The sequence below is a fragment of the Notolabrus celidotus genome, chromosome 6 (assembly GCF_009762535.1).
Source record: "Notolabrus celidotus isolate fNotCel1 chromosome 6, fNotCel1.pri, whole genome shotgun sequence".
Lineage (NCBI taxonomy): Eukaryota > Metazoa > Chordata > Actinopteri > Labriformes > Labridae > Notolabrus > Notolabrus celidotus.
Window position 1 is genome coordinate 9,442,569 of NC_048277.1, and position 26,457 is coordinate 9,469,025.

At 40.9% G+C, this 26,457-nt stretch overlaps 1 protein-coding gene across 1 annotated transcript; it reads right to left on the reverse strand.

Annotated features, from left to right (window-relative positions):
- Positions 1-1,407: 1,407 nt before the first annotated feature.
- On the reverse strand, positions 1,408-26,428 carry si:ch211-106e7.2. The gene is made up of 4 exons (XM_034685824.1): positions 26,282-26,428; positions 9,439-13,361; positions 7,394-7,450; positions 1,408-1,927 (listed from the first exon to the last, which is right to left on the reverse strand). The coding sequence occupies exons 2-4, from the start codon at positions 13,313-13,315 to the stop codon at positions 1,821-1,823; spliced, it is 4,041 nt and encodes a 1,346-aa protein (XP_034541715.1). The 5' UTR covers positions 13,316-13,361; positions 26,282-26,428; the 3' UTR covers positions 1,408-1,820.
- Between the last annotated feature and the right edge of the window lie 29 nt (positions 26,429-26,457).

The window sequence follows — 26,457 nt, forward strand, 5'->3', positions numbered from 1 at the left end:
AGATGGAGAATGAACTTTGTGACACTGGCTTGCTGGTATAACAATATGTTTATTACAAACAGCACCAGTATCGAACAAGCATCGCGACTTGGAGCACGACTTGGCCAGATGAAGTCTCCTCCACGCGCCATCTTATATAGGGTGAAGGTGTCCTCACAACACACACATACATGGACGTCTCAACACCAGTTTAACATTGTTATTTACATTTATAGGCAAGGTGCTCCTCTTTTAGAAATTCCTGAAGCCTCCTGGAGTCCTTTTTAAACAGCATAGACTAACAACATAGACTTTATCTCATGTGATTACATATCAGATACTTCAGAGCTGAAGCGCATCTGTTGCTCATTGCTGGTCTGTGCTATTTACCCAGATTAAAAGTTGTAAAGGACATTTTAACTTTTTCACCTCTTTAATAAGTTAAATTTATTACAAATTAGTACAAACATGAAAGGTATCTAAAAGATACAATTTCACATCCAGTTTGTGAAGGGTGGAGAAAACTCTACTGCCCGTTTCTTTCTCTTAAAGTTAAGGTCTATTAGTACACACTGCTGCCACATTATACTCTGTTGCATGAATTTCTGCTGTCAGTCATATACCTTCCTCTCAAAATCAAGATACAAAGGCTTTACAAATATTGCTTTTCTGAGTGCAACGGGACTGTGCTGTTACTGATTCAAAAATACCAGCAGCCTGTTGTACCAGTTGTGCATAAGTTCAAACGGTTTGAACGTAACTTCTCATTTAGGATGGAGTTTACACTCTACTAACGTTTTGGGCGCTGCACCAACTGAGATAGTTCCAATGTAAGCCTAAGTTACAACTTAATTCTTACACTTAGCTCCTAGTAGGTGTAAAGTCCTCCGTAGAGTACTGGTTGCCATGGAGCGTTGTTTTGAAAGGTGGCATGATTTGGAGGATGAGAAGATACAGAGGGTTCTCCCAGCTATATTACGTCGGCTTCTAATGGTGTCTCATTTGTATCATATCTTTCAGAAATCCCTTTTAAATGGTGTGTTAATTCTCTCAGAGGGAACCTATTATTGTAAGAGATGTTCTAATTTTTCATTGGCATGACCACTCATTTCCTGTTAAAAGCACTAAAAGCCTTGCACTTATTTCTAGTCAGTAAGGCCTCAATTTGACTTCTGCTGATGTTGATGTTTCCTCTGACTGCAAATGTTTTAATTCAATCACTATACAATTGGTGCTTTGATGACTTATAATGGTAATAATTATTTTAATTCAATGCATATTTGAATGCGTGACATATAGCATTTCGCTTTCATATGATGTGAACTGTTACACATTTTTAAGCAGCTAACTTAATGAAACTGTCTTGTTCCAGACCCCCCCGCCCCCCCATTCACACACACACACGAAAAAATTCAAACGCACAGATCTGTAAAAATAATAAATTTATGTAGAAAATGTAAAAGCAGTTTTCAAAGAACACACAAAGCAAACATTTCTTTTCTCATAAAAATCTGACTTTACATGCAAATATAAAAATAAAGTATAAACACTGATCGTAAAAAGACAAAATTAAAAACAAAAACATGTTGCTTACAGTTCAGCCTGTCTGCAAGCTCGGTTTGAGCATGAGGTATTTAAGACATGAAGAAAAGCTCCTTCACTGAATGACTTTACAGCCCTGTTTAGAACACTTAGGAAGACAAATGTGATGGTAATATTACAGAGTACTAAGAGCTGACGACACAAAACTGTCTTCAGTTCACTTTTTATAACAGAAAACCATAATTTCTGTAAACACTGTTTAACATGAATCATTTTCTGTCTGTTTTTGCTCCTTCACGTTAGTCCTGCTGCCTCAGCTTCTTGTATTTCTTTTGGAACTCCTGGAAAAGGCCGGAGCTTTGACGCAGAGGACAATACTTCTTCTCCGCATGTTTGTTCCATGAACCTGGGGAGCAGAACATTTGACCAGATTAGACAAACTGCCAAAATCATACCACCAATTACAACTGTTAACTCTGTTAATTGCGATACCTCTGTGTCAAAGCCCAAATGTATCAGAGTGTGCAGATATGTCAAAAAGCATATCACAGTTATAATAATAATATAAATAATCACTGAAGATAAACAGACAGGAGAGTGGCATCGGGAAAAACAGACTTTTTCTGACAAACTGTCATAATGATGACAGACTGGAGACAGAAGTCTGTTTGTATGAGACAAATAAAGAAACACATTTATTTATTATCTTTACATATGAAGATCTGCTCAGTTTAATACTTGTTATCGGCAAAAATCATGCTGTTATTTATTATTTATCTGAAGTGCTGTTTTGAAGCCAATCGTCGGCAGGAGCCATATTGGAAATGCTGAAATCAACATAACAGCTTTTGAGCTAGTGTGAGGTAAAGAGGCGGGCTTTGAGCCTCTTCACCAACAGCTACAGTGTGCTCGTCGGTCAATCAAGTCAGCTGTGCCTCTCATTATGGAAAATATCTTCAAAATGCTGATCGAGAAATGACCTATCCAGACAACACTGGTTTTTTTGTACCAGGCTGTAAACATGTTTATTTCTGCTGTAAAGATTGGCTTTTTTGAATTGGTGTCTATGTGGTTTCCTGTACTTCCGGAGCCAGCCTCAAGCAGACACTCAAGAAACTGCAGTTCAACACTTCTGCATTGCCTTCAATTCTCGCGGCCGGAGGTTGCCGCTTGGTTTAAATGCATTGTATTCAGCATCTGATGAGACGACAAGTAACAATCAAGCCCAGCCATCGAACTAGCATTCAATTTAAGATCCTGCAACATGCTGACCTCTTTCTTAACCCTCTTTAAATGTGCGTTTTGAAGCTGTTCACATCAAACTAATACAATCAATAATCTCTGTTTCAGGGTTATTTCAGCATCGCAGGATATCTACACCAAACACACTATAGATGAATTCAGGATGTCCTTCGAAGAATGCATTTGTCTGCAGAGGGAGCGGTTTAGCTGCAATGATGGAGTATCTGCCACATACACAGCCTTAATAGGAAATGTGTCACAGGGCCTTTTTTCTGGCATGCACGGTTATTTATTGAGTCTGCACAGATCCCTTTTATAGACAGAAATGCCACCCGACCCTGATCATCGGTCCCTGGACTCTCAGTTAAAGTTGCACAATCATTCTCATAAGGCTGCGTCAGATGGAGAAGCAAATGACAATACAAATGACTCAGCTTACACTACATACAGGTAGCCTCTGTGTAGTTAACATGTAGTTTGTATACATTCTGTGCTGTAGCGGATTCTACCCCCCCTCTCATCTGTACACAGAAAATAGTTATACTCAGCCTAACCACACACACACTGCAGTTATAAGATGACTCACGGGGAGTTCATGTAAGGACGTAATTGTTTCGATTGTTTCTAGTTGCTTCCTTGTTACCACAGCGAGTCAGGAGTAAAGATCAGAAGATGTGATTTCACCCATGGTGCAAAAGAAGAGGATGTAACAAGGGGCCACTTTGCATTGCTTTGCTCATGATTGGGCAGAAGCTGTCATGAGGCAAGCGGGATGCAGCTATTGGTTAATCATCAGGAACGATGGGTCAGTTGTTAGTGTTAGAATAATTGTCCACTCTGTATATAGGATTATCATACTGTCTAAATCATACCGTTTTAATCATACTGTCTTTCTCATACTGTCTGAAATGTTTTTATAAGGAGAAGTTCATTTGCAGATGAAACCAGTTTGAACTGTTCTGGATAATCATGTTTTTCATAACTATGCTGTATAATCTACTTCATGTTCTTTGAAGTTTGAGTTTAAGCAGGAGTATCCAAGGACGAGTCAAATGAAGGAGGGCAGTGTGCCCCGTGATGGACCGTACCTGCACAACACATACACATATAGTAATGACTAAGCAATGTTAGTGTGTGTGTGAGAAGCCTCAAAACCCCTCCCTTTATGCTTACTCGTCACTATTGTAACTAGGGCGTTCCTATTCCAATAAAAAGAAAGGTTTGCAAGAGAAGGATCGGAGTTTAGGGAAGAATGTAAACCTTCTCTTGCTCTCCTTGCAAGTATCTTACATGCTAACTGATGTCTCTTGTTTGATTCTTTGTTGATAGATGTGTCTTTGAACCTGACAGTTAGGTGACAGAATGTGGCTGTGGGCCATTTGGTGGAGGGAGCTGCTATGAAAGCCAAGAAAGTTATGAAGTTCAGTGACTGGTTTTTTAATGTTCAGTGCTGGACTCAGTGCTCATTGTTGTGATGTAACAATCTTGCACTATAGAGACTGACTTCCCTGCAGTGTACTTATGAGAAAGGAAAACACTGAATGGACCTCATCATAATGGTAATCCATTCTTGCAATGTGAAATGACACTCTGAAGCATCAATCTTACATCGTTTTGTAGTGCAGTGTGTAAGTACAAAGGCATTGTGAAGGTGATACTTGGTTCCTGCTACCGTGTTGCAATGTGTAGGAGGCTGGGTGAATGCCTAGAAACTCAGAGGGAGGAGGGGTGCTGTGCTGCAGAGGGGCTGATCACTTCCAAATGTGACTACCTGCATGCACAGCCTGTGGATTAAAATTAAGCGCTAATATCTCTGTTCATTTCAAATAACAGGTGATGTAGCAGATACAAAACACTCTGCTTTTACACATTTCAAGATAACATGACACAGTCTTGGCAATGTGATGGTCTCCATGAACACCAGGTCATTATTATGCAACGTCATCGTCCAGCATCCAATGGCAACATCCATTGGTTAATGTCTTTGGAGAGCATCCTGTGGCTCCCTTCCCAGTTCTACACATACACCAAGGTTTCCTGTGAGATGTGTATTGTTACTAGCCAAAACACAAGTCTGTTTACAGGATTGAATGTACCCAGCATTGACAAACATGTCTGGTTCCAGGTTGCAGTGACCAAGGATTAACTTTGAGATTCTGGGAAACTTCTAATCCTTCCAATAACATGAACACAATGACTGAATGATCCAGCTCATGGCCTGATTACTGGTCTGATACCAAACCCTCCAAAACAGGTTGGGCTCAAGCTCAACTCAAACATTAGCATGGATACTTAGGATACCCGCCTTCTTTCAAAATGTGATTATGCATTGATTCACGGCAGAGGCGTTACATTTACTCTGTTACATGTACTTGAGTAAGTTTTTCCCAAAAAATTTACTTCTGAGAGTATTTGTGTATCAGAGCACTTTTTACTCCTACTCCTTACATCGGTGTTGAAAAAGATTTACTTTTACTTTGTTACATCTGTCGTTGCTTTAACCCAATTTTTTTATACTCAGCCAAGCTCTCACACAACGTTTTTCTGACCGAGAGCTATAAATAGCCTCTCAACCCTATAGAATGAACGGAGGCCCCCTCCACCACCAACAGCTGAGGAGAGAGGCTGCGTAATACCTGTGTTGCCTTTCGAGGAACATGTTTACTCTGTGCCCAACATCCAGACTCTCTAATAATTTCCAACTGACGAGGAGCAACAGTCACATTATGAGCTGCCTACTATGTCATAAAAAGTGGAAATCTTGAGCTTCAACGTAGAACAATTCAATCTTAAAAAGCATGCTATGGTTAGTAATCAGCGAGATAAGCAAAATATTATACTGGTGAACATTAAGTCTTTAAAAGCATGACATGGAAGGTAATCTAAAATTACTTATAAGAGCCGTAAGGTAGCATGCTAACAAAAACAGCTGCTTCTGAAACTCAACAGTCACCCCAGAGAGATTCTTCAGGACTGAATTCAAGGCCTTTTTAAACACTTTTGTGTACTATGTTTTATTACTTTCAAGTAATGTTTTCAGTAAGATGTAATGGAAATAAGTTAAAAAAGAAAGTTTGGAAGGCATAGATTTATTTTTTATTGTAATTTTGGAGTATTATAGATTTATAGATCATTAATTGTCTCATTTTCTGATTACATCTCACAGACACAGTTTCAAGTTTCAGCTTGTACGTGCACTGTGCAGCTTCTGTTTCCTTAATCTAGTAAAGTAACCCATGATTAACAGTATTCATTTTGGTATTTGCCTGATTATGTGACTTTATTAAAGGCAGTGTGCCCTTCACATTGTTATCAGCTTTTCCAACACAATACAATTTCATATATGGTACTATACGAAATACTCACTACTTGAGTAGTTTTTCATGAGGTACTTATTTACTCTTACTCAAATACTTATTTCTATCAGTACTTGTACTTCTACTTGAGTCATCATTGCAAAGTAACAATACTTTTACTGGAGTACTATTCGGTTTACTCTACCTATCACTATGCACGGGTCACCTCTTCAGGTCAGAAACTGGAATTCTGGATAATTCCCTTAAGTCACATCCGAGGGTATAGGGCTGAACGATTTTGGAAAATAATCTAATTGCGATTATTTTCCTTAATATTGCGATTGCGATTCAATATACGATTATTTTTTCAAGGTCCTCTTCTTGTATTTTTCAACAAACACAAGTAATAAATCAATCTGTATTATAATAAACAATATCAGATTTATTATACACAAACTGTTCTTTCTCATAGGCTAGACTTCTGTTAAGATAAAGGCAAATGAAGCATGAATTAATATGAAAGACGGTTTATTTATCTACTTCAATTACAGTTGTAAACTTACTGAATCCTTTGACTTGCAGTCTTGTAAGCGTTCACCACAACCAATTAACAAAATTCTACCAAACAAGTGTTTTCAGTTTAAAGCATGTTTGGATGTGAACCAGCCGACTGAAGGTGTTGCTCACAGCGGAGACGCTCAGCTGGGGGCTGCGGCTGAGTGACAGGTCTCTTTTTTCTCCGCTGCCGGACTGATTCTGACCCGGTTGCGCTCCTGACTGACACCTGACCTCGTAAACATGCTTATTTTTCTCAATAAGAACCAGTAGACAGAAAACTGGACACTGTGAGTCTTAAATATGATTCTGTTCAGTTGTCCTGTTGCAGTAAATCCACATGTTGTCTGGGTCTTCACTGATTCTGCGTCTGCAGAGATTATTTATAAGCCTGCTCCACATGTTGATATTCAGCCTGTTGATTACTTTGTACGTCCCAATATGATCGGTTCTTCTGCTGAGGCCATTTTTAACAAAACAACAAATCAAAACTTAGCGTGGCTTAAGTTTTTTTGCCGTCGGCAAATCAGCTGAAAGGCGCATTAAGGCCACCTACTGCATGCATGTCACGTAAGGTTGCGTCTGTGTACATGAAACTTTTTTTTTTTTTTTTTAATCGTAGCCTTTGCGATTTGATAATTGCATTCTATTACATTGCGATGTCGGTGTGAATTCTATTAATCGTTCAGCCCTACGAGGGTACGATCAATGGGTCTTTTTATTGACTAAAGTTAAAGTGTTTTGAATTGTCGTTGGCTAAGACTATCTGAGTTTGTTACCTTTTTCCCTCGTGAAAGTATTGACTGAGCTCTTTCCTTCATCTTCTTCAGTCTCATCTGAAAAACAATCAAACAAAGAATACTTAATGTAGGACAGAAAAGAGAATTCACACAACAGCCTGAGTGTAAAAACTAAACTGTATAAACACACTAACAGTTCTCATAAGCGGTCCAGTTTGGTCTAGTTCGCTCCAGTGCACAGTTGTTGGCGTTTCCACCATCAAAGTTGGTAAAGGTACCAAAATAACTGATCTGCACAGCTCTACTTTTTTGGCACCCTTCTGTTAAGGATACAAACATACTGTTGGGTTTATCATGTAAGGAAATATTTGGCTAAAAAAACAAAAGGGTCTGAGAGACAGCAGCTGAGCAGAGAGAGGGGCACAGCGATGGATGATGGGAGAGGGAGATCGTACAAGACAAAATATTTAATGTAACCTGATGTTATTAAATAATTAACATAGCTCACCTGCAGCCAGTATATTTCATGACCACTTTTATTTCCAATGAAAGATCACTATCGACTTGTATAAAGCAGTGAGCAAGGTGCATCCATAGACTGTATAAAATATGGACGTAGTATCCGTGACGTCACCCATCTGTTCCTGAGAGCTGTTTTGAAGCAAATCGACGGCAGCAGCCATATTGGTAATGCGGAACTCAACTAGGCAGAGTGTGATGTAGTTTCAGCCTCCTAGCCAATAGCTATGTGTTCCCGACCGGGAGTCACGTCAGTCATGTCCTTATTTGGGCAAAACTCGTAATCTTAATATCTTCTGAACCGTCACGTTAGAAAAAAAGTCACCCCCCGTACAGTGTGTGCCATTAGAGAGATTAGCTTCCTAGGGCAAAGCCGTTTTTTTAACCAGGCTGTAAACATGTTTATTAATGCTGCAAATATCGTCTTTTTCCCATTCATGTCTATCCGGTGTTTCTGCAGCCAGCCTCAAGCAGATTTTTAATGTATTGCAGTTTATAACACTTCCGCATGGGCTTCATCGTTTGAGACCGGAGGTTGCTGCTTGGGTACATCTTTAACAAAACAACTGTTGTGAAGAAAATCATGTATTATGCTTTTATATTATCATTATGATTCTCTATATACATATATGTGTGTTACATGTTGTTCAGATAGACTGCTCTCTTTCTGTGTGAAGAGGCTGTAAGACTCCAAGTAGGAGTGTACAGAGGTCAGATTCCGACCTCTGATAAGACACATCTAGTTTTTAAAAGTCTAAGTCTACTTGCAACATTTTGGGATGAATACAGAAGTTCCCGTGTCATCATGTATGCTGTGCACATATGTCCATATATAGATATGTTCTAGCAATGTTCTTTTCTCTGGGGATGGAACCACCTTGCACGGCTGCCTCATCCTCCAACCTTTGTATGTACATCTTTCAACATATACATGTGATGGAATCAGCAGGACGCAAGGAGGGGCTATAATGGGGATATAAGCCTGTACTTTTGGATATGTGTTCAATGAGAACTGTACATTCATGCTTGAATTATAGCGCTCATTCACTTGCAAGTAAAGCTTTCGAAAAGACTCTACTCTCCTGTCGTCTCTCCATCGCTGGCCCACCAGTCAGAGGTGTTTTAAGAGCGTATTTTTCTGACAACTGTCCTGGACACACCTTCAAAATAAAAGCATGGTGTGAAAACAGGAGGTGTCTCTTTAAAGAAAAAAAACGAAACAGGCCTTTTCTATAAAAAACGCTCCATGCTGTATTTCTTATGCTGTTAACATTAAATTAGCAAATAAAGACTGCGATGTTTCATTTTCTATGTCTTTTGATCTGCGTGCTTCTCAGGGGAAAAAAGCCTTATTTTCTCTAGATTTTCAGCTTGAGACTCCCTGCTAACAACAACAGAATGATCAGTCTGATCTGTAATTATACAAATCGAAATGAAAATCCAGCTGTTCTGGAGCTGTCACTCACCCGTGGCTCATTTGAAAAGCATTGCGTTGAGCAGAGAGGGTCAAGCTTTAGAAGAAAGAAACAAAAAACACTGTGCAGTTTGTTTTTAGTATTACTTACCTGGAGCGGGGTTGTTGGGGGTTTTTGTCTCGTGGGGTTCATCCTCGAAGTTGAAGGTTGTGGGTAACACACTGAACTTCAAGATGATGTTCTCCTGCTGAGGCGGGTCTGTGTGGTGTCTGTTTCCATGATGCCTGACTGCAACCACATCCCCTTGTCTTTTCCTTCCCGTTTTGGCCTTTTCCTTCCTGTATTTTGGTCCATTGGAGAGTAACCTCCCCCTCTCTGTGACAGTTTTTACATTCCAGATTCTCCTTTCAGAGAAAATCGGCTGCTTCAAACTTCCATCCCTCTCAGATTTCTTGAGACTGGCTCCAGATGAAGACAGAAACTTCTGTGATTTTAATTTCCCTTTGTATCTAATCTGAGTTGGAGGTAAACTTTTACGCCATTTTTCATAAATCTGCAGTTTGACAGAAGGTTCCCCTGTAGGCACAGATTCATTCAACTTTCTCTTCAAAGGTCTGAGACTCACAGAGAGGACTTCTGGAGGTCCAGTGATCCTTTTGGCCTCGGCTCCTGTAGCTGAATTTTGGCTCTTTAGGCCAAGAGCTGAATTATACCTGGCATGTTGCGTGGAGCCGAATAACGCCAGCTTCACGGTCCCATATTTTGAGGATGAAGATTCACTTTCTTTCACATCAGTTAAACTCTTTTTACTTTCTGAAAGTGCGTCCATGACAAAGGGTCTCTTTGATTTATTGAGGGAATGAAGGAATCCAACCTGACTATTTAATGTCTTCTGCTTTCCTTCAACCTTTTCACAGCTTCGGCTGAGGTTGAAAATAGTACGGAGGGCAGGTGTTGCTATGGTTTGAGCCGCTTCTTCTCTGGTTCTGGGTAATGACTCTCCCACATCGGTCGACGTCAGCTGAGCCTGTCCAAAGCTGTCTTCCTGGTCTGAAATCTGTCCTTCACCGTCACTGCAGGAGAGAGGACCCATATCCCAATCAGTCACACCTGGGGACAGATTTTTGGATTCACTCGTACTTAACTCCAGTCCATTCGACTGTTTTCGTCCTGTGAATCTCGCCTGAGCTTCTTCTACCTGCTCAGGAGTTCTGTTTTCACAGCTGAGGAGACCATCGACCGTGTCCTCACTGCTCGGCTGGTTGCTGTCTGTTCCTCCAATCTCCATAGAGTCAATGGTTTTAACATATATGACAGTTTGTGTGTTGATGCTCTCCCCATCTTTAACTGGATTCTCCCCTTGCATGGAGTGAAATTTGCTGTCTGCACTCTTCAGTTCTCCCTTCTCTTCTTCCTCAAATGCCCCGTCTGAGTTTTTGTTAGGGTTTTTCTCGCTCTGGCACTTGCATTCACTCAAAGCCATGTTGTGCCCATAAATGATTTCTTTAAACCTTTCATTGCAGCACACCTGTTCTATGGGACTGTCCACTCTGACGTCCTGCGATGAGTCATTCAATGTGACGTTTATCACCTCCTGTAGCTCGGCCCCTGCTGAGCTGCTCACCCCTCTCTCCGACTGGATCTTAGCACCTGTTGCTGTTTGTTCATGGATCAGTAGAGCCTCTTCTTGAGGCAAAACTTTGATTTCTAAAGCACCAAAAGGGTCGCTGGAATTGTCTCTCTCTTTTTTACCTGCAGAATTAGTTAGTGTGGAAACTGTTTCAACAGTGCAGGCTGCTTTTTCTCCATAGACATTAACAAGCTCATGCTCTGTTTGGGACAGGACCATGTTTGACACCTCACTGATGATTTGATCAGAGATGCTGTCAACTACCTCAGCCTGATCCAGCTGAAAGTCACTCTCTAGTGTTCGAGAGCGACGCCTCAGAGGCCACGGGAGGCCAAACTCTCTTTCAATATCATCTAGCTTCTCATTGTCGTTCAGCCAAAATGGTTGGTAGGGTGGTTCTGTGTAAACTTCTTCATGTTTGAGGATATGGTGTCCCTCCAGTGCCTTCCAACTGGCTTCGTCAACTCCTGACATAATGACTGTGTCCTTTGTTACATGCTCTTGGCAGAAAGCTTGCACCTTAGTGAGAAGTTCAATGAACCAGGGTGTCTGCATACAACTTGTAGAGGCTTTGGGGTCGTCGTTCCAAAACATTTGTATTAACATTTCTCCAGAGAACAAAGCTTGACCGGAGGATCTTCTAATGTGATCCTGATATGTTTCAGTGAGCTTGTGTATGATATTTCGTACTGTACCATGTGTGCACTGGATGGTTGGGATTGAAGAAAGCTTCACAACTCTCTCTGGAGGATCAGTTGGATTTACAGTTTTGTCCTTATCCCCACTCTGGCTCACTGGTACTTCAGCAGCTGCTGTTTCTTCAGCAGCTGGAGAAACATGTTCAACTACTTGAGTGTTAGCATCTAGCTCTGGTTCTGTTAACTGTTTTTGTGTCAAGGCTGCAGCTGAATCTGAAAACCACTCATTGGATGCTGATGACGCACTTGTTTCAGATTTGTTGAATGTTGTTTGCTTTGGCTTCTCTGGGTCTTCCTCAGGTATTTTGTATTGAGTCTTACTCTGTCTTTCTTTCTTTGCCTGTTTCCTTCTTTGAAGTTTGCATAAAGATTCATCCGTTGCAGTGCATTCAGTCAGTTGATTTTTCATGTTGAAGGAGGTGTGCTCTCTTGCATTCTGGTGGTGGCTTTCCTGTGACAATGGTTGCACAACAGCAACAGCTCTGGTGCCTATGCAACCAGGAGACGAATGGACAGAGCTATCACTTGACATCCCTTGGCCGACAGCTCCAAGCATTCCTTGAAGTTTGACTGAAAAAGGATAGACTCCCTTTTTTGAGAGGGAAACTGCATTGGCTGCCATGCCTGCCTCTGCAGCTCTGCTGTAGATACTATTCGAGTTCTGAAGAGGTGATACACCCATGCTGTGGTGTGCTGCAGCGTGGGTGGTTTTTGACAAAGACTGTGCTGAACTGAAAGGTGAAGACTGGAGGCTGTAAGAGTTGTTATTTACAGCAGGCTCTGTGCAATGATTGGACTTTGTCACTCCGTCCTGGCTGACAAACTGATTCCCACTGTATGCTGATTGATAAGCTGAAGAACGACCATCTAATTCAGCAGTGACTGACTTGTGCAAATCTTCTGCAATTCTGGCGATAATGACCTGCTCTCTTGCTTCATCAGAGGAATTCAAAGGAAGTCCATGTGTTCTCGATGACCTGCCGGAGTCATAGCATCCACTGTAGTTAGCTTGTGCATGGTTTTGCTGAGTTGGCTGAGTGCTGAAAATGTGTTGGCTCGATAATGAGTTTATTGTTTTGCTTTTGTTTCTTAAAGACTGAGAGGCAGCAGTAATATAATCTGGTGGTGGGACGGAAGAAAAGAATCCATCCTGAATGCTGTTTCGTCTGTGATTAAGGTTATGAGCAGTGGAAGACACCAGTTTGTCAGAGCGAGTCACTTGCTCATATGGAAATGAAGTAGCAGCTGTATTGTATGCTGACCCCATGTCAACGTTTTGAAAAATGAACCTGCTTTGCATCTTTGCTGTCCCCATGATGGATGGAGCTTTTGCCAGTGAATTCTGAGGATAGTTTTGAGGAAGGCCTTGCTGAGCTGCAAAGCGAGATCCATTGTTGGCCATCAAATGAGGATTTCCACTTTGAAAGTTTCCATTTACATTCCAGTAGTTATGATTCATTATCCCTGCAGATGTTTGCTTGGAGGATATCGCCTCATCACGATCTGCTGATGCCTGCCAGTTTGTGTTCCATCTTTGAGAACCTTGTGGTGGTGGTGCTCCTGTGTTTGATGTCCTGTACGGATATGAGGTCTGACAAGTCCTCATTGAGTCTTGAATATGCCAGGCAGCAGGTTGTGAGGACTGCATAGATGGTCCGACCTGTTGGCACCATCCATTCATCCATGCACACGAATCCATCTTTATAGTCTGTTGAGCCTTGTAGCAGGTCCAAGAGGTAATTTTCCTGAAACAGAGAAAGAGAAGGTCAGATTAGCAGTTCTGCTCAAGTTGCTTTTACGGTATAGACTGCTCTCTTAAAAACAAGCCTTGCATTGATTTTTGGGGTTTTGAGCTGGTTTGATGCATTTGAGAAGGCGATGAAGGTCAAAGACTTTATCCACTTTATACACAGTACGAGATGTATAGGCAGAGCCAGTGACATCCAGATTACAGCATTCTTGACTCAAAGGTAAAATTGAACATGTGACTGATGTGCAAATTGCCCTCAAATTAACACACCGTATGCACCAAAGGGCAGCAGCAACACAAGTCTGTTCAGGGGACCTTTTATCACTCCTTATCTCTTACTGTGTTTTCTTCTTCACACCCTTTCCAAAGCTAGTTCACAGGAAGCACAGTAAAAGAGATCTAAGGTGGTACAACCAACACCCTGTCCCTCAGAGGGATATAACCCTTGAGTGGGGCTGCTTTGCAATCTCTGACCTTGATTTCTATCAAGTTTCTAATGATCTACCCACAACTATTTGGCAGGGCTTCAAAATCGCCAGCTGCCATTGCAGTACTTAACTCAGGCTCTGAATGGCAATACAAAATCCAAAAGCAGAAGGTAATAGAAGTTTCAATGTATTCAGAATAAAATTCCTAAAGCAGCCAATCCTACTCTGAACGACACTAACGATGCAGACACTTGCCTGGTTCAGGCAAGGACAGCCTCATATAAACGTGTGCACAGAAGAAAATGTAGTTTTTATCCTTTGGTGATCATCTTGATATCACTTTGAATTCCAACAGTAAATGCAACTATAAGAAGTCAGACTAGGGCTGGAAGATAAATCAATGAAATCGATCAATGGGATTTGAGTACAATAAATGATCCTATGCCCCCTTTTTAGTCCAGCTCTCTATAATACATGATTCAATACGTGATCTACATCTGTGCATGCTCTGATCAACACAGCCAGGAAGTAAGACCCTCAAGCTGTTCAGAATAGTTTGAAAAAGCCTCAAGCAGCATGGAGAGTGAACTAAGTTTTTATTGCCTTGATCTGTGTGTTGCGTATGCAGATCTGTTAACAGTGCAGTGGGCTCTTATCTTAAAGATCAAACACAAAGGCTTCAAACGCAGTTATTTATCACCGGCTCCACTGTCCCTCCCTCTCCGAATGAGTGCTCCTCTCCCCCTCTCTGTACTATCTGTGAGTTTGCATTTTTGAAGTCTAGAGTAGGGGAGCAGGCTTTGTGTTTGTTTTTCTACAGAGTGGGAAGGGGATTACACGTAGTGTCTGAAGGCCTTACAGAGACTCAAAATGACAACGCTCGCATTGAGAGCTGTCCACTTCAGATCAAGTCAATCCCAGGACCCATGATGATCCACGGTTTGAATGACTCCTGAGCAAGCCAACAAAAGCTGCAAAGGTGTAACTTTTCTGGCAGTGCATCGATGTTCAAATTCACCAACCATCAGGCACAAGACTTCAAGAAGCATCCTGATGAGCCCTCCACCCACAGCTCTCCATGAATATTCAGAGCATACAAATGCTGACTCCTCGTCCTCCTCCTTGTTGCTCTAACAACAACAAAATACTCTTTAAACCCCTTTCACACAGAAAGTAGAGGCAGGACTGTCACTACCTCAGCTTTCTGTGTAAAAAGTACACAAGATCAAAGGTGGGTGAGGTGAAGTGGAGGCAGGCAGGAAAGAGCAGCGCTGTTTTAGTGTGGTCGTCCCGCCAACCATGTTTTTCAGAGACCTTGTTTCATTGATAAAATAAAATATAATGGGATGAAAGTTCAAGAGAGAGAGTCAAATATACATAAGATATGAAAGCATCACATGTATGAGTAAGGGATAAGAACAAGCGCAGCTGCAACAAGCTGAGAGGCGTAATGGTGTGGATGAGTTTTTTTTTGTTTCAGAGGAGGAGAACATGCCACAAATAAGAGGAGGAAAAATTCCTGAAGTTTAACACAACAAATCTTTTAGGTCACCTAAAAAGTCATCATCATCTGAGTCTTCTGTGTCTCGTGTCCAGTTTGTTGCTAAATTCCATCACATCCAGTGCGCCTGTCACTGTAGGTACATTCAAGGACTGTTGTAAATGTGCAATACAGCCCTTTCATGGCATTTTTCTGTGAATCAAGAGAACAGTCACAGTGGCCACATCAAGAATGTTTTCTAAAAACAACTGTAATTTAGCGTATTTACTTGCCCCAGAGATGTTATTGGGGGAAAAAAGCAAAAAAAAAATTGCAACTTTCACCGCAATTTAAAAAAAAAGCTGATGCAAAATCAGGCTTTTTGGGCCGCAACAATAACAAAAAATAACTGCGAAATCCTGGAGGGACTGATTAACTCATCATTAAAGTCTGAACTCCTCACGGTCTGGTGCTGTTCTCAATATAATTTCAGCATGAGTATATTTTACCTGTTGGATGGAGGCCTCGGTGTAATGGCTGTCCGTTGACACCGTTTAAAGCAGTTAAAAGCAGCTAAGCTAACTATCTGTATGGTGTGAACCATGTTCTTTCCGGTGCAGGTAAGTTCATTGTTAGAGCTCCATTTACACCATAAGGAGGTGAATAATAGTCCTTATGTGACCAGTGAACAAACACAGCCTGGGACTGTAGGTGCCAAAGAGGAAATGTGTGTGTTTGAGATAACGCTGCACATCGATCTCATGATTTGAGAGTGGTTGATTGTATACTGTTGTATTGATGTACTGATAGCTGTATTTAAGATTAAACTGATGCAGTCTTTTTTGTACTAATCTCTTCAAACCTGCAAGTTATAGTCAGGGTTAGGGATGCACCCATCCGATACTGGTATCGGACATCGGCTAGATCGGACTAAAAAAGCTAGATCGGATATCGGTGACAAGAGGCCGATATATAGTGCCGATCCATATGGCAGATCTATTCATCTCAGTTGCATGCTTTTCTGTGTTTACAACAGCCATGTGCGTATTCTGTGGGAAACACTACGCTGACATATTTTTTATTTTCTCATTTGAAGCAATTTTTTTAATACAGCATATGTAATTCCTCTTATCCACTGCTGAGGGTTTACAGTTGAATTGTAATATCTATTGGTTCTGAAGACTCACACAACTGCTGGTATTTATTTATAATCTCTTGAATAATGATACTGTCAGTTTAAAAATGTTTATTTTATTTTGGTTTACAAAGTCAGAAAAGCCTGAAGTTGCCAAAACATGATTCTCTCCTCACATTAAGGAATAGAGATTGTTAAATCAATACCGGGATTGGATCGGCTAGTGTCGGTATCGGCAGATACCAAAGCCCAGGTATCGATATCAGTATCGGGACCTAAAAAGTAGGATCGATGCATCCCAAGTGTGGTGGAGTGACCCGGCGTGAGGCGATCGTCCAGCGGAGCAGTGACCAGAAATGAGGCTTCGAATTCAGTATCAAAGTTTACACACAAAGTTTATTCATGCAGCATGAGAGAGAAGTTACAGCATACTCAAGAGCATCCGAAGTTCTCTACCAGATGACAGAGACGCCCAATACTTTATAGTTCTTCAAACATAAGGGAGGAGAAAGGGAGGGGGGAAACGTGTGTGTGATTTGCAATCCAGGGTGAAAATAGGGTCTGTCAAGGTAATATAGTACTCAGGAAACAACAGAGACATTACATCAGTCTAATGACTTCCAAAAAGCTCACGTCCGCACATCTTCCTATCCATCACGACATGTGTGGTTATCAAATGCGTACATCAACACCACTGATTATTTGTGTAATCATAAAGCACTCATTTATTTAGCTCAAAGCACTTGGTATTACATTACCAGAAATCCCCTTCGCTTACGTTCAACCGCAACATAAGGCTCGAGCTGCAGTTTTCATATGTTTTAGGAGTGCTAATGGAAGTTTGGATATAAATTCATGAACAAGTGTTGGAGCCATGAAGGGGTTCAAGTGTTTGTATAATGTTATTTTTGGAAGTTTAGGGTAGGATATTGTTTATATACTTTTTGTGATGTTATTATGGTGTTTCTTTACAATATAGTTTATTGTGGGATTAGTTAATTAGGTTATTTACGGGTCATGTGTTAGGGGCGGGGTTATTGAGTTAATTTAGGCCACCTGTGTTCCTTTGTTTGGCAGGTAGAGAGAGGGGGTGAGCTGGGTCTCCGTACTTTTTGTTGACCGCTTGCTTTGCGCTTGCTTTTCGCTTATGAAAGCTATTTATCACTTATTTCTCCTATTTTCTGTTTGTGCACTTTATCATGAGTTTATCATCCTTTTTTTGGTAATAAAAGGTTAAACTTACTTTTTGTGCATTAGTGATTTTTGCTTTAGCGCGTCTGACAATAACTAGGCCCAGCGTCAGCCTCTCAGCAGCTTTTGGCTCTTTGTAGTCGCTACAACAAGTCTTTCAGCAGCATTGTAAGTTGCTTTTCTATCTGACTCAGCCTTTATGACAGTTAGAGCCTGAAAACATTCCTTTCTGTAAACAGAATCTGTGAACTTCGAAAACAAACATGTGTGCCAGGAAAAAAGGCTTGGTGATATTTCCCAGAAGAAAATGTAATTGATCTTCCCGGCTAAGCTATTCAAGCAGTTTAGCAGCTTAATCTTCTTTATAGAGTCATAAAAGAATGAGCAGATCTGCAGAACAACATACAAACACTGATGAAACATGCTATTATACATCTTTAGTTTAGGGTGGATGGAGATGCCTCTCCTTTCAGCCTCTGCTCCATGTCTATCTCTACCTTTGTCTCATTAACTCAAAGTTCCCCGTTCTGTGATTAATGGTGTGCAGGTGCAGGGTGAGTTTGAATGTTCCTGAACACACACACACACACACACACACACACACACACACACACACACACGCACACACACACGCACGCACGCAAACACACACACGCACACAGTGACTCCTATGTTTGACCTGTGACTCATGTTGATTTTTCCTCTAAATACAATATTTTCAAATAGTTTTAATAACATATGGTGCTAATTACTTAATTCAATATATCTTTAAATGAAGGATAAATAAGTGACATATTTCATTTCAAAACTCATATGATGTGGACCATGTTACATGTTGGTTTCTCAGACACCACAACACCACCTCCAGTATTTTGAAACCTAATTGTTGACAGGTATGTCCAGGTATGAGCCCTCTGTTTGATTCAAAGAAGAAGCACAGAGTGAGGCCTCACAATGATTCAAACATTCTGAAACAAAGAAATAAAATTCCCTCTGTGACCTCCACCGTCCATGATTAACAGACAAACATATTTCTGGTACAGAAGACTGTACCACACTGGATGAGACACTTTGAGGGTCAAACTACCCTAGACTTTTCCCTCCAAATTACTGGCCCCTGCTTCACACTGAGTCTGTAAACAACTGCTGTGGGTACAGCCATCTTGGTTTGAGACGTCACCATTATTTTTCTGGATGGTTGGGAGCTCATGGCCTAATGAGTTGAGTGATTTTGGGGGATCCCCTTTCCCTTTGCACCCTCATCCCTGATATTTCTGCCCCTGATGAGCTACAGAGTAGGGATGCACCGATCCTACTTTTTAGTGATACAGATATCTGCCGATACCGATACTAGCCGATCTGATCCCGGTATTGATTTAACAATCTCTATTCCTTAATGTGAGGATAGAATCATATTTTGGCAACTTCAGGCAATAACATGTAAGTTTCCGGCAGAGTTATTAGCAAAAGAAGCATGCACCTAAACTGCAGAGCCTCTGTAGTTATCTTCCATCATGCTCCGCCGGGCAAAAATACACAGACCGGCAGGCGGCGATGACGTAGGAGACGCACATGGCTGTTGTAAAAACAGGCACGCATAGAACCGAGATGAATAGATCTGTCATATGGATCGGCACTATATTTCGGCCCCTTGTCACCGATATCCGATCTAGCTTTTTGAGTCCAATCTAGTCGATATCCAATACCAGGATCAGATCAGTGCATCCCTACTACAGAGAGAGAGAGAGAGAGAGAGAGAGAGAGAGAGAGAGAGAGAGAGAGAGAGAGAGAGAGAGAGAGGGAGAGAGAGAGAGAGAGAGATGATTTGCCAAGATGTGTACCTGTTTCCTAGGAAGCAGAAACATTCCTCAGCAATATCACAAATCCAGCTCATGGCCCGTTACAAAGAAAAGAGCGACTCTCTATGTTGCTACTTGCCTCAGTTGATGGTATTATATTCTCTAATATTGTGTTTTATAATGTGTTAAGGTGCCTGTACATGTTAGAGCGATATTAACAAAGCATTCACTGAACACTCCTCTTGCACACTTTACCCTCATTACAACAGCATGGCTCTGTAGTAGAAGAGTCCAGATGCTAAACTGGCCTGCCTGCAATCCTGACTTATCACCCATTGAAAATATTTGAAGCATTATTGATTGCAACTGTAATTTTTTCATACTCTGCCATCTGCATCTGTCATAGCAGTTCTGCAGAAGGACTGAACAATAACTGATGGAACATTAAAATATATCTTTCGTTGTGGGCATGGAGCGATGCCTCTCTCTGCCCTCATTTTGCTTAATTTGCTTTTGATGTCGGTTTCTAATGGCGTCTCATTTGTACCATATCTTTCAGAAATCCCTTTTAATGGTGTGCAACTTCTGCCAGAGGAGCCCCTGTTATTGTGATCGATGGTGTCCAGATACAGGCGTATTTCCCATTAGCATGATTGCACATTTCCTGTTAAAACCACTAAAAGCCCTTTATCTATTTTCCAGTCAGTGAGGAATCAATTTGACTTCTGCTCATGTTGATTTCAATGTAGCTTTTAATGACTACCATATTGGTGCTTTAATGACTAACATAATGATGCTAATTATTTAATTCAGAAAATCTTTGAATTAGTGATAAATGAGTAACATCAAACATTTAACATTCACACGGTGTGGACCATGGTACATGTTGGTTTCCAGACATTACAACGCTTGTACTTAGTTGTGGGAGTGTTAATAAGAGGTAGGGTGCATGACGTCAATCAATGTTACATCCCTAATGTAGATGGTCGTTGTAGTCACAATTCAAATGCAGTCAGCAGAGCAGGACTGCAGCTTCTTGGACTCAAGCCTGAATGTTATCTCAAAAGCCCTGAGCATTTCAGATAGAAGTTATAACTCAGTGTCAGCCTGTTAGTTATTTGTTATAGTTTGAGTTAATGTGCATGTTGCAGAGAGACAGCAGTCGAGATGAAGCGACAGAGGCTGAAATGAGACACCAGCCTGAGATCAGTAGAGAGTGTTTGAGCTGTGAATCATGTAAAGCTGCTCCAGAGCTATCAGAAAGATGATATAAAGTCTGAACATGAGCATGATACACTTTCGCTCGGTCTCAGCAGATGTGTGTCTAACATGAGTCTGGTTCTGATTAAGGTTTCTGCCTGTTAAAGTAAGTTTGTTCTCACCACTGTAACTTGCTAAATGCTGCAAAGTGCTCTGCTCATGATGGATTAAGATGAGATCAGACTGAGTCCTGTCTGTAAGATGGGACTGGATCTTATCCTGTCTTGATGTTGGGTCTTTGTTGATAATATAACATGGAGTATGGTATAGACCTGCTCTGTTTGTAAAAACGTCTTGAGATAGCATTTGTTGTGACACTGTGTTAAAAGGCAAAAAAAAAAAAATGTCTTCAATCAAGATTTGTGATGGCAATCTTAGTTTAAAAGAGTAATGTCACATTTTAAAAGATGGTCGCAATTCACTATCCAATTATCTATTAATCGTATCAACAAGTCAACAATGAAGCAGTCCTTAGTTGCAGCTCTGTTGATATAAAAAAATTGTATTTAATGTTTTAAATTCATCAGACTTTTGCAATATGTTTCTTGAAAATCCTCATATAGCAATAAAAATAACAATGAAATCATAATCTTACTGTGCAGCCGTACATCAGACTGTGCATGAATAAATAAAATGTGTGTGTGTGTGTGCGTGTGTGTGTGTGTGTGTGTGTGTGTGTGTGTGAAAACCGCCACATATATGTCTCTTAAAAGTTTGAATAAGAGGCCCTCTCTTTATATGTGCATGGGACAGTTGCATGGGAAAATATTCATATATGTCGGGGGGGTATGCAAATGAGTATTATGGGGGAGAGAACAATAGACCTGTCAAAGTTTGACGAAAGGGGGTTGGATGCCTCTCTCCAGTGTTTATTTCTTTCTCAGTCTGAAGGTCAGATTTAGAAATCTTAGAAGGTCAAACTGCACGTGTTGACTTTAGTTACAGTCACATCCATCTCTGGTATGTTTAAATGGAGCCACGTCTAGTTGTAGGATCTTAACATGACTCAGTTTTCTGCTCTGCGCCGAGCTGCAGTGGGAATGTGGGAGTGAATTTCCTGATGTAGGGCACCTGTGGAGGAAGAGACTATAGTTTTATCTGACTGTTTATTCAGGACAGTATCACGGCCGGGTCAAAGAAGACAAGGCGATGACAAAGACTGGAAGATAACAGTTCTCTTAAATTCTGTCGATGGAAATTTCATCCATCAGAGTGTGTGGTCAGCAGTACTCTGTTTCTAAATCTAGCTACGAGTCAAAGTTCTGTCTGGTCTGCTGCAGTATTTATTTACTTCAACTTCTAAGTGTACTGCTAACTCAGGCACATTCCTCCACATGTCCACAGGCACCTGTTTGCTTCCAGATGAAAATTCATAAAGGACTAAAAAGTAAGTTATGAAATGTGAAAGTGTACAGAAAGACTTAAACGCATCCTGTCGTATACTTCACTTGTGCTGTGACTGATCTTGTACCATTACCTCTCTCCCTTTAGCTGAATGAAATGCTTACTAAAGCCTGAATTGAGGTCTCAGAGTGTTCAGAGTTTCATCTCGGGTAAAGAAATGATTTCCATCACTAAGGCTGGATCACACCGCTGTGTTTGCTTTAACTTAAACTCAAACGGTGCTACACATCAGCTTCCTGTAAGTGGTCCAGCTGGTGAGAACTTAGGGTTGTCATGAGCAGAGAAGTCAATGCGTCCTTCAAAGATATATAGAAACCACTAGTGTAAGAGTCTACATAAGAACATTTTGGGCCTTTGTTCTGTTTGTTCAGTCGGTCTGTGCATTTTTCCCGGTGGAGCATGATGGAGGATAACTACAGAGGCTCTGCAGTTTACCTGCATGTCATGCTTCTTTTGTAAACAAGGCTGTCGGAAACTTGCAACATGTGCAGTGCTAATGTTTCGACGGATGGCAGTCACGCTGAAAAATATATAATGGAAGCCCAAAGGAGGAAGTTTACGTCAGCTGTAGCCTACAGCAAAGAAGCAAGAAACCTTCTATTAATGGATTCAAAGTGTGAAAAAACAGACAGGTTATTGGATTTAATTGTTCCGGATCCTTGAAATTAAGGGATTCCACCCTCTGGTTTAGCACTTGAAAACCAGGTACAGTTCACCATCACGTAAATAATGTTTCTGACACTACTCTGCCTGAACCCCAGCCTACCTGAACACGTCAGCTCGTTTGCATTACTTTGTGTCATGATTCTAATTTTAATGTATTTCCCGCACACAAATGATAACGGGGGGAGGTGCCAAAGTTATATTTCCGACCACCGAAGTAAAATCACAGACCAGTTTAATTTACTTACTTTCTGTTCTTTTATTTGTATAAGATCACCATCTGTTATGCTTGAAACACTCTCTCGTCGCTCTCTGCCCCCTGCTGATGATCTGCTGATGACCTGCAGCTCCTGACGGATGCTCTGCAGGTGGGAGGGAGAGAGGTCCCACCGTGCATCATGCATTGATTGAGGAGCTACGTTTCATGTTAAATATGAACTTTCTCATACCGCTGTTTCTAAAGTTATGTGCAGCTGGTTGCTGTCGATATCCTTCTGCACTATCTTAGTTTTGGATTGTTACGGAACACTTCGCCATGAGCGCGCCTCGTTCATGCGCAGATCTCCTGTTGTGATGACGGAGTATCAGTGAAAGATTACAGAAACCCGGGTTGTGTTGTTTGGATGTCATTATAAAATGTGCTGCTGACAAATATTGTCCCAATATCAGACGTGGAGAAGGGCAAAGCTGGGCAGAGTAATAATGTATTCAATGATTTTAATAGCCCTCCTCCCTGCCACAGGTACACTGTACTTCTGTGGGAAACACTACGCGGACATATTTTTTATTTTCTCATTTGAAGCAGTTTTTTATACAGAATATTTAATTCCTCTTATCCACTGCTGAGGTTTACAGTTGAATTGTAATATCTGTTGGTTATGAAGATTAACCCACCAAACTGCTGGTACACATTTATAATCTCTTGACTAATGATACTGTCAGTTAAAATTTTTTATTTTATTTTGGTTTACAAAGTCAGAAAAGCCTGAAGTTGCCAAAACATGAATCTATCCTCACATTAAGAATTAGAGATTGTTAAATCAATACCGGGATCGGATCAGCTAGTATCGGTATTGGCAGATACCAAAGCTCATCAAATACACGTTTATTTTTCTCAATAAGAACTAGTAGACAGAAAACTGGACACTGTGAGTCTGAAGTAATTTTCTGTTAGTAGTCTGAGCCTTCACTTTATAAGATTATGTCCACGGAGAATATTTTTCTGAGCCTGATCGTTGATATTCTGCGTTTCAAACATATACCCGTATTCAATCCTGTCAGTTATATGCATTTTGTTGCTGTAGAAAATATAGGGGGAAAACAAAGTATTTGGCTTTGTTTTCGACATAAGAATAATAATGTTTTTCTTAATCAATTAATCGATATTTGATCGTTAACATTTCCAAAAATCGATCACGGAAAATACTTAAAATGTACATCCCTAGTCTGCAGTAACCTTTTAACACATGGAGCTCAGAGAAAATCACCTCACCACACACACACAAAGCTACGGAAGCGTTTTCCACTCACATGAGAAGAAAAAAATCTGCTCTGTTTCTCTGAATTAACAACTTACTAGTAGCTCAGTTGCACTCCGTAAGGACCAGTATTTTCAGCTTTTGTCTGATTGTCTCTTGAGTCACCATGTCGCCAGCTTGAATTCATTTCAGATGCATCTTGTTATCAATGAAGCATGCCATATGTTCTCAGCTTATCCTGGAGAAATGCTGCAACATCCAGCAGATCAGAGCGGGCCTTACGTCTGAACAACTGCAAAGTCTGGGGTGCCAGCGCAAAGTTGACAATACCATCGATGCTAAAGGACAACAGTATCTCCAAATGTCTTAAACCCAAAGTCAGTAAAAACTGGATTGAGCTGAACAACTGGGGCATGTTTACTTCCTTATGTGGCCTTTAGGTGCTACTGTAGTGGTATGTTGTTAATTCAGAAAAAAATTAACAGATTTTTTAATTTACTAAGAAAAAAAAACTATCCTAATTCTGAGATAATTAACGTTTTAATTCAGAAAAACCAAGCAGAAGTGCATTTTCATTTGTGAATGCAATGGGCTTCAGCACAAAGCAAACACGTTCACTTTAAAAAGACGACGGCACAGAAACACGTCTGACTCATCTGGATGGAATAATTAGTCTGACTATCATGTATATAATGCCCTGCTGAATCTGTACTTTACATACCGGCCTTTTATATGCAAACAAACTCAAACTAACACAGACCCTGTTGGTCAGTGGGGGGTCAGGACCTCCTGCTGACACTGAGTCATAAACCCCCTTTAACAACAACAAGAGAGAGTGTTTTAACTCGTTTATATTCTGTATGTGTTGATGGTTTCCAAACACACCAAGTCAATATTAGGCAACATCATATCATAAAATAATAGTTTGCAACATGACTGAGGGTTTGGTTCATGGTCAGATACCATACCCTCTAATATATTCCCCCAACAATAAACTTTGTACCAATACAGATGAAGGGATGAATAATGTCTATTATTAAAGTTAGTCACCATATGTGCAATTTGACCAGTGGTTAAATTTGGACATATTTGTGCTCCATCTTTCATTTCTTTGGTAAGCACCTAACCACCTTTTTTTTTTTTAAGTTATATTTTTGAGCTTTTTCGCCGTTATTGGATAGGACAGCTGAAGAGAGACAGGAAATGTGGGGAGAGAGTTAGTAGAGAGTGGGGGATGACATGCAGTAAGTGGTCCACCGGCTGGGAGGGTGGGACGAGGACTATAGCCTATGTGCCTCTGGGGACTATACTGTTTTGACTTTCAGTTAAACAATGCATTCAAAAAAACAAGTGTCTGCTTCATGAGATGAGTCTGGACACATGTGTCTACACATGACTTTCAACACACTCTCATCGCTATTACACATAGTTTCAAACATACAGAGCACAACATTGAGCACAATGAGCCTCACTCTGCATAAAGGACTAAGTACACCCGACAGAGAGGGAGAGAGAGAGAGAGAGAGAGAGAGAGAGAGAGAGAGAGAGAGAGAGAGAGAGAGAGAGAGAGAGAGAGAGACTGTAGACTCTCTAGAATTCCAGAACATGCAGAATGAGGATGTGTCTACCTTCTGTCCTGTGTCCTTTGGTGTTTTATCTATTTTCATCCAGGAACGTAAAAATCTCAGAACACCCATGCAGAAGTCAGAAAACAGTTTCACAGTCTTCTGATGAAAGATAGCTTTGAAACTGCAGCAGACAAACATTTATCCGAGCCTAGTCCCTCAAACCAGAAAATGCTGGGATTTCCCTGAGCTAAAATGTAATGATGAAATAATAACTATTTCTTCGAGGGACGTTTCTTTGTAACTTTTCTGCAGCAGTAACTTAACCCGAGCACAGCTGGAAAAACAAAGTCATTGATACTCGCGTTGAAGATTAAAGTTTTTGAAAACAGTCCTCGTTACTGATTACTGATATCACCTCACAGATATGGTATGTTTTCTGCACGCTCTTAAGTACTTTATTCTAAACTCTTTCACATCCATCTCAGCAGCTGCGAGCGAGCATGACTTACTTTAACTCCCGCAGAGGTCAGGCTGCAGACGTGACATCAGGAGTCCTCCTCTTTTTTAAAGTCCACGCATTATTCCGTCCGTTAGAAATGGGCCATGTGCCTACCCGCGGACACCGAGAACCTCCCTTCACTCTGTCTCCACTCAGACTGACATCTTCATGAGACTCCGCTCCACG